Here is an 8497-nt window from a genome sequence, read left to right on the forward strand (position 1 = left end):
GAGGTGGAGCGTTACCAGTTGGATCTGGTTGGGCTCACCTCTACGCACAGCGTCGGCTCTGGAACCTTACTTCTGGATAGGGGTTGGACTCTATTCTTCTCCGGAGTTGCTCAAGGTGTGAGGCGCCGGGCGGGTGTGGGGATACTCACAAGTCCCCGGTTGGGTGCTTCGTTGTTGGAGTCTACCCCAGTGGACGAGAGGGTTGCCTCCCTACGCCTGCGGGTTATGGGGGGGAAAACTCTGACTGTTGTGTGTGCTTATGCACCCAACAGCAGTTCAGAGTATACGGCCTTCTTGGAGACCCTGGAAAGAGTCCTGTATGGGGCTCCTGAAGGGGACTCTTTAATCTTGCTGGGAGACTTCAACGCACATGTGGGCAATGATGGAGACACTTGGAGGGGAGTGATTGGGAGGAACGGCCCCCCTGATCTGAACCGGAGTGGTGGTTTGTTACTGGACTTCTGTGCTAGTCATGGATTGGCCATAACAAACACCATGTTCGAACATAAGGATGCTCATAAGTGTACGTGGTACCAGAGCACCCTAGGCAGAAGGTCCATGATCGATTTTGTTATCGTATCATCGGACCTGAGGCCGTATGTTTTGGACACTCGGGTAAAGAGAGGGGCGGAGTTGTCAACTGATCACCATCTGGTGGTGAGTTGGGTCGAGTGGCGGGGGAAGCCTCTGGATAGACCTGGTAAGCCCAAACGTGTAGTTCGGGTGAACTGGGAACGTCTGGAGGAGGCCCAAGTTCAGGAGGCCTTCAACTCACACCTCCGGCGGAGCTTTTCGGGCATTCCTGTGGAGGTTGGGGACATTGAACCAGAGTGGTCGGTGTTCAAAGCCTCTATTGCCGAAGCCGCGGCGGGGAGCTGTGGTCTCAAGGTCCTAGGTGCCTCAAGGGGCGGTAACCCTCGAACCTCCTGGTGGACACCGGTGGTCAGGGAAGCCGTCCGACTGAAGAAGGAGGCCTTCAGGGATTTGTTATCCCGGGGGACTCCCGAGGCAGTTGCAAGGTACCGACAGGCCCGAAGGGCAGCAGCCTCAGCCATGGCCGAGGCAAAGCAGCGGGTGTGGGAGAAGTTCGGAGAGGACATGGAAAAAGACTTTCGGGCGGCACCAAAGTTGTTCTGGAAAACTGTCCGACACCTCAGGAGGGGGAAGCAGGGAACCATCCAAGCTGTGTACAGTAAGGATGGGACGTTGTTGACCTCAACTGATGGAGTGTTAGGGCGTTGGAAGGAGCACTTTGAGGAACTCCTGAACCCGACAACTCCGCCCTCTATGTTAGAGGCAGAGCTGGAGTATGAAGGGGGATCGACACCAATCTCCCGGGGGGAGGTCACTGAGGTCGTCAAACAACTTCACAGTGGCAAAGCCCCGGGGGTGGATGAGATCCGCCCAGAAATGCTGAAGGCTCTGGGTGTTGAGGGACTGTCATGGTTGACACGTCTCATCAACGTTGCGTGGAAGTCGGAAACAGTACCGAAGGAGTGGCAGACCGGAGTGGTGGTTCCCCTTTTCAAAAAGGGGGATCAGAGGGTGTGTGCCAATTACCGAGGCATCACACTACTCAGCCTCCCCGGGAAAGTTTACTCTAAGGTACTCGAAAGGAGGGTCAGGCCGATTGTCGAACCTCAGATTGAGGAGGAACAATGCGGATTCCGTCCTGGTCGTGGAACGACGGATCAGCTTTTTACTCTCGCAAGGATCCTGGAGGGTGCCTGGGAGTACGCTTATCCAGTCTACATGTGTTTTGTAGACTTGGAGAAGGCATATGACCGGGTTCCCAGGGAGTCACTGTGGGAGGTGCTGCGGGAGTATGGGGTGAGGGGGTCTCTAATCAGGGCCATCCAATCTCTGTACTCCCAAAGCGAGAGCTGTGTCCGGGTCCTCGGCAGTAAGTCGGACCCATTTCAGGTGAGGGTTGGCCTCCGCCAGGGCTGCGCTTTGTCACCAATCCTGTTTGTAATATACATGGATCGGATTTCGAGGCGTAGTCGTGGGGGAGGGGGTCTGCAGTTCGGTGGACTAAGGATTGCACCACTGCTTTTTGCAGATGATGTGGTTCTGATGGCTTCATCGGTCTGCGACCTTCAGCACTCACTGGATCGGTTCGCAACCGAGTGTGAAGCGGCTGGGATGAGGATCAGCACCTCCAAATCTGAGGCCATGGTTCTCAGCAGGAAACCGATGGACTGTCCACTCCAAGTAGGGAATGAGTCCTTACCCCAAGTGAAGGAGTTCAAGTATCTCGGGGTCTTGTTCTCGAGTGAGGGAACAATGGAGCGTGAGATGGGTCGGAGAATCGGAGCAGCGGGAGCGGTACTGCAGTCTCTTTACCGCACCGTTGTGACGAAAAGGGAGCTGAGCCAGAAGGCAAAGCTCTCTGTCTACCGGGCCATTTTCGTTCCTACCCTCACCTATGGTCATGAAGGATGGGTCATGACCGAAAGAACGAGATCGCGGGTACAAGCGGCCGAGATGGGTTTTCTCCGCAGGGTGGCTGGTGTCTCCCTTAGGGATAAGGTGAGAAGTTCGGTCATCCGGGAGGGACTCGGAGTCGAACCGCTCCTCCTTCGCGTCGAAAGGAGCCAGTTGAGGTGGTTCGGGCACCTAGTTAGGATGCCACCTGGGCGCCTCCCTAGGGAGGTGTTCCAGGCACGTCCAGCTGGGAAGAGACCAAGGGGTAGACCTAGAACCAGATGGAGGGATTATATCTCTTCTCTGGCCTGGGAGCGCCTTGGGATCCCCCAGTCAGAGCTGGTTGATGTGGCCAGGGAAAAGAAAGTTTGGGGCTCTCTGCTGGAACTGCTACCTCCGCGACCCGACCACGGATAAGCGGGAGAAGATGGATGGATGGATGGATGGAAGATGCCTGTGTGCTTAGTACCAGGTTGTTATCATACCAGCAATGGGTCTTGCTCGTTCTTTCACTTCTCGTCTGATGAAAGGACCAGGATCAAGGATCAAGTTCAAGATTTGATCAAGTTGAATCAAGTTGGCTACCTAGCTAGTAGCAAGCACGTTAGTTAGCATTACAGCCTTAGCCTTGTCATTTTTATTAGCCTTAACATGAAATAACATTAAGTAACCCAACATGTTAAACAGTAAGAGTTGTAGTCATATTTCGTGAACCCTTTGAAGAGTACTGTCACACCGGGGCGATCATTCTATAATACACCATTTAAGCCCGGGGGAGAAATGCTAACGCTACATTAGCATTGGGGATCTTTTCTACTTCATGCTATCTGCACAAATGTTTGACATTAAACATTAAAAAGATCAGGCAGTTCAGAGAGAATCAAAGGAAGGCAGGCAGCTTTGCATGACATTCTTCTGGACGTGTTTCATTGTGGTAAGGGTAGTCAATCCCTTGTTTAGCAAGACAGTAGTGACGGCCATCTTGGTGACGTGTGTTGTTGTGCAAGACCAGAGATGTAGTTCATTGATCATTTCACACACAAAAATGTGTTACTTCACAGAGTTACGACACATAATTTTTTTTTTTACTGGCAAAATTATCTTTTAAATTGACTAACATCATATGTGTAATTCGTGGCACAATTCAAACGGGATCGAAAGATAATCTTTCTCTCTCCATTTACTTCAATAGAAAGGAGAAGTCCCTCCCCTTCCGGTGGGACTCAAGGGACCTTATTCCGGAAAAAGTTTGTATTGAAGTCAATGGAGAGAGAAAGATTATCTTTCGATCCCGTTTGAATTGTGCCACAAAATACACATATGATGTTTGTCAATCTTAAATAATAATTTCCATGTCAAAAAAGTCACAGTTTGTCATAAAACTGTTGAAATATAAGACTATGAAAAATATGCAACTAGAAAGAATACAAATCCCAGAATCCCGATCCCGCATGCTTGCTCTTACGGAACCGACTAACTCCCGTTTTGTGTATGTACAGCTCTCAACATGCACAGACTTGTAGTGATTTTAACCTCTTTTAATACTTTTCGCCTCATTCTGAAAAAAAGAAGTGAAATGTGCCAACGTGGCGGCCGTCTTGGTGTGTGGTGCGAGACGGGAGATCTAGTTCATTGAGCGCTTTCACATGTTACTTCACAGTTTTACGACACATTTTTATTTTTTTGACTTGCAAAATTATCTTTTAAATTGACAAACATCATATGTGTAATTCGTGGCAAAATTCAAACGGGATCGAAAGATAATCTTTCTCTCTCCATTGACTTCAATGTATAATTTTTCCGAAATAAGGTTCCATGGAGCTCGACCGGAAGGGGAGGGACTTTGCGTTTTTACCCTCTGACCAATGGTTGAACAGCATTTCTGTGCACATGACTTGTCTTTAAAGTTTATAGTCCATTTGAGTTTTGCCCATGTGAACGCAAACCGAACCTTCTGAAAAATGAAACAATGTAACAAACTGTGGTCTGGTGCACCAGAGAAGCAGACTATTAGGTGTGAATGCACCCTTTAGACTCAATCCAATGATGATCAATCCGTTGCTAAAACAATGTCCCCTACAAATGCACCATTCCTGTTGTTTGAGTGAACATTGCTTACAAATGACTCTTGTTTGTTTCACTGCACTTTATCTGACCCTCTCCATTCACCGTCACCCAAAATAGACTTTAAACTGTTTTTGTTCTCCTTTTTTGAACATTAAATCTACATCTAAAATCTTTTTAAAAACAAGTGCATAACTTTTGCCATGAATTTGTATACATAACAAATATACATCTGTATATCTATGAAAAAAAGATAAGAGGACATGATTAATGAGTAAAAAGAAGTAAAGAACATTACATTAAGACATTATTATATATAATATATATGTATATAATATAATAATAATATTATAATATAATATATAATGTTATATAATATTTATATATTATATATAATATTATATATTATTATGACATTAAGCGCTTTGAGCACCAGGAAAATATCTTGTGCTTTGAGACTGTAACTTTAGTGTAAGTGCACACTCTGTTCTCAGTGTTGGTTACTTTCACTTGATACATGTCAATGTTTGTTAATATAGTTCATGGTGTTTGATGATAAACAGCATGATAAAGACATACGTTACGCTCTGTGTTTTTTTGTGTGGAAGTTTGACAGGCTGACCTGCCACATACTGGACTGTAAAAATATTTGGTTGTTAATTTTTTTAACATCACTAATGCTTAAAGAAATTAATCTCAGTAAATAAAGATGCATCACTGAAGATAGTCAACTAAACTAAGAGCAGCCATAAATGGCAGCACTGAAGTAACCTCTTCCTCTCGTTTCAGAGACCCTGCTGTGCTGGGGCTACATTTCCCTGAAGAGCAGACCAGCCCATCTCCACATCGCACAAGAAAGCACACTAAAGAATCTCCAGTGGTGAACACTCCTACATTATTATGTTATAATTGCCAGTGAAATAAGTAGGGATGCACCGAATATTCGGCCACCGAACATTATCGGCCGAAAATTGTTAAAAACGCCCTTTCGGCCGAAAGGGTTTTAGCACCGAAAAAATATCACCGAATGTCAGAGAACAGGGTTACGTTGATCATACTCCGCATATTTGTCCGGGTGTTTTGATTTCAAGTGGTGGAGTAATCCCGAAGTGGTGAAAGTCTTTGCAGTTACACCCCCTCGAGAAATGTCAGCTGAACACAAATCGCAATCCGCGCCTCTTTCTCTGATATTTTTAAATATCTCCAAGCGGCAGACATGTTGGCTGTGAGCTGTCCGCGAGCATGGTCGCGCGCCGTGCTTGTCGCCGCGTTTTGATTACGTAATCACAACAACACGTTAGGTTACCAAACTTATAGGTGCATTTGTTGTTGTTGAAGGCCTGGCTGTTACAGTCTTTATTTACACTATTTTGTTGTAGGCCTACTGGCCTAGATGTTTATGCAGTTTTAAAGCACCTTGGCTTTGTTCTGAATTCACTTTGTTGTAGTTATCCTACAGAGAAAAGAAAATGCACTTGACTTGGAATTAATGTACTGTATGCATTCAAAAGTGCTGAATAAATGTTTTATGGACCCATAATAGTGATTATTATTTAAGTTAAGTTTTGCCATAATCATGTCTTTTTCCATAATCAGGTAGCTGAACAACATTGGTAAAAAATGTATACATTATATATATATATATATATATAATGTATACATTTTATATTTCTATTAATGATTTTCGGCCTTTCGGTATTCGGTTTTCGGCCAACTGTTTCCTATTTTCGGTATCGGTTTCGGCCAAGAATTTCCCATTCGGTGCACCCCTAGAAATAAGGGATTAATGGCAGATAATATTTACTTTGTTTAATATAGTGGTGTGTCCTGTTTCTCTCTTGAAATCAATTTTTTTGTTTTTATTTAGTTTTCATGTGTTTCTTTAATTCTATTCCCTGACAGTGTCCTAGTGAGAAAAAGAGCCCGAAGCCCAGGAGAAATCCCTCGTTTCATCCCTCTCCACAGTAAGTCCTACTGAGAGGGTATATCAGCTGTAAAGGTCCCCTATTATACTCTTTTTCATCAATATATCACAGGTCTCAGATACATACAGAACACGTCTCTGGTTGAAACACCCAACAGATCATTGCAGCATCCCATAATCCCCTCTGTTTCAGCCCTGTTTCAAAAGTGCTGATTCTGTCTCTTTAGCTTTAAATGCTAATGGGCTGCTGGCCACGCCCCCCTGTGAAGTGATTGGTTAAAAAAAAAACATTGGTGCTCTAGGAGGAGAGTCAGGTGAAAAGGTGGGGGGGTTACCTTGGTTGGCGATTGGCTAATGGTTGCACTACCCAAACAACATTGTGACATCACAGAGTGGCCAACATCTGATCAGCTCATTTTCAGACAGGTTTTTATAGAAATGGATTGTGGTGGAAATGAATGTATTTCCTGGTGAGAAATGAAAAGCATTCAGACTTCTCTCAAATCTTGAACATTTATTACAAAAGGAACAAAAACAATGATTGAACACAAACAGAGCAGTGGTATGCTGCTCAGCTGTACAGGGCCGCGTAGGCCTGGGGAAGTCTGACCCCATCTCCTTCTGTCCAGCTGGCTTTTATGCACCCGAGTTCCATAGGCAGCCACTGCTGTTGAAGGACACATAGCCATAAGCTGGACCCCTATCCTTGGAGTCCCACGTTAGAACAAACAAACCAAAGATTGCTATCCATCTGTACATTACTGGAACACTACACTTACATAATCATGAGTGGTCAAGTGCATAGACCTAAAGAAAATGAAGATTAAGGCTCACCAAATGAATTTCCCTTTACATGGATCAGAACAAAAAGAGGTTTTTTTTGTTCCTGAGACTTTCAGACTATTAATACACATATTATATTTATTTACATATTTATGTATGAAAGACATGACAAAGGGACTTTTGCGCAACAGGTGACCTTTAATATATTTTCTGTATATTAAGTTTAAACTGTAAAATTATACATAATACATTTACCACCCTAACTTTGGCCTTTCTTCTTTGTTATGCATGATGCCATTAAAGACCCTTTGTATTTATGATATTATCGCAGAGGACACAGAACTATTAGAAAATTATCAAAATGGGTGAGGAGTTCTTCAATCCGTGCTCTTTTGCACTTTCTTGCAGCATGGACCAAGGACTTCACATGGGAGACTTCAACTGCATTTCAGTCCTGGGGAGAGGTCACTTTGGTAAGGTACGCATCTACTCTCCTTGTTCTACCTGTAGAAGTGTCCAGAGCATAACCAAAGATCTGAGTCAGGGAGAAATGAAGGTAAAAGGTGTCAATCTCATCTTCCCCAGTCAAAGTCCCTCCAAAACCCCTCCCTCCCTCAGCCCCCGTCTGTACTCTGTAGTGTTAAAAATGTTTAAGATATGAAGGTTGAGTTGCATTCATATTGCCTCTGTATCTTGTGACTGATGAAAGGTGCTGCTGGCAGAGTATAAGAAGTCCAGCAAGCTGTGCGCCATCAAAGCCCTGAAGAAAGGAGACATCGTGACACGTGACGAAGTAGACAGGTGAGCATTCCTTCAACATGAAACGTTAAATATAATTATTGTGTCAATGCCGCTGGTAACCTTCGTGTTTCTAAAGAACTGTGAGAGGCTGCTTTTGAACTGGCTGAGAGAGAGAGAGAGAGAGAGAGAGAGAGAGAGAGAGAGAGAGAGAGAGAGAGAGAGAGAGAGAGAGAGAGAGAGAGAGAGAGAGAGAGAGAGAGAGAGAGAGAGAGAGAGAGAGAGAGAGAGAGAGAGAGAGAGAGAGAGAGAGAGAGAGAGAGAGAGAGAGAGAGAGAGAGAGAGAGAGAGAGATTATATAAACCTAAAGGAAATCTTTCTTGCATTCCCTTCTTGTAGCCATAGAAGGGTCCTGTAGGAGTATATTTTTCCTGTGGGTTGATGGTCAGTATTGTGCCTGCTGACAGGTGTTAATGTTTACATGTTACCATGGTGATCTACCCCAATAAGAAAGGATTTGGCTTTGTGAAAACCGAGATTAGCCAAAGGATAACTGGATAA

General features: G+C 44.7%; 1 protein-coding gene across 1 annotated transcript in view; it reads left to right on the top strand.

The window, feature by feature from the left end:
• pkn3 (protein kinase N3) overlaps positions 1–8497 on the top strand; it is a 35482-nt gene that overhangs the window by 19635 nt on the left and 7350 nt on the right. The window contains exons 12-15 of the mRNA XM_079658901.1: positions 5281–5371; positions 6394–6455; positions 7607–7676; positions 7908–7999. Of these exons, the coding sequence (XP_079515027.1) occupies positions 5281–5371; positions 6394–6455; positions 7607–7676; positions 7908–7999 (315 nt within the window). The remainder of the gene's footprint in view (positions 1–5280; positions 5372–6393; positions 6456–7606; positions 7677–7907; positions 8000–8497) is intronic.

Source organism: Notothenia rossii, assembly GCF_949606895.1.
Source record: "Notothenia rossii genome assembly, chromosome: 11".
NCBI classification, from domain to species: Eukaryota; Metazoa; Chordata; class Actinopteri; order Perciformes; family Nototheniidae; genus Notothenia; species Notothenia rossii.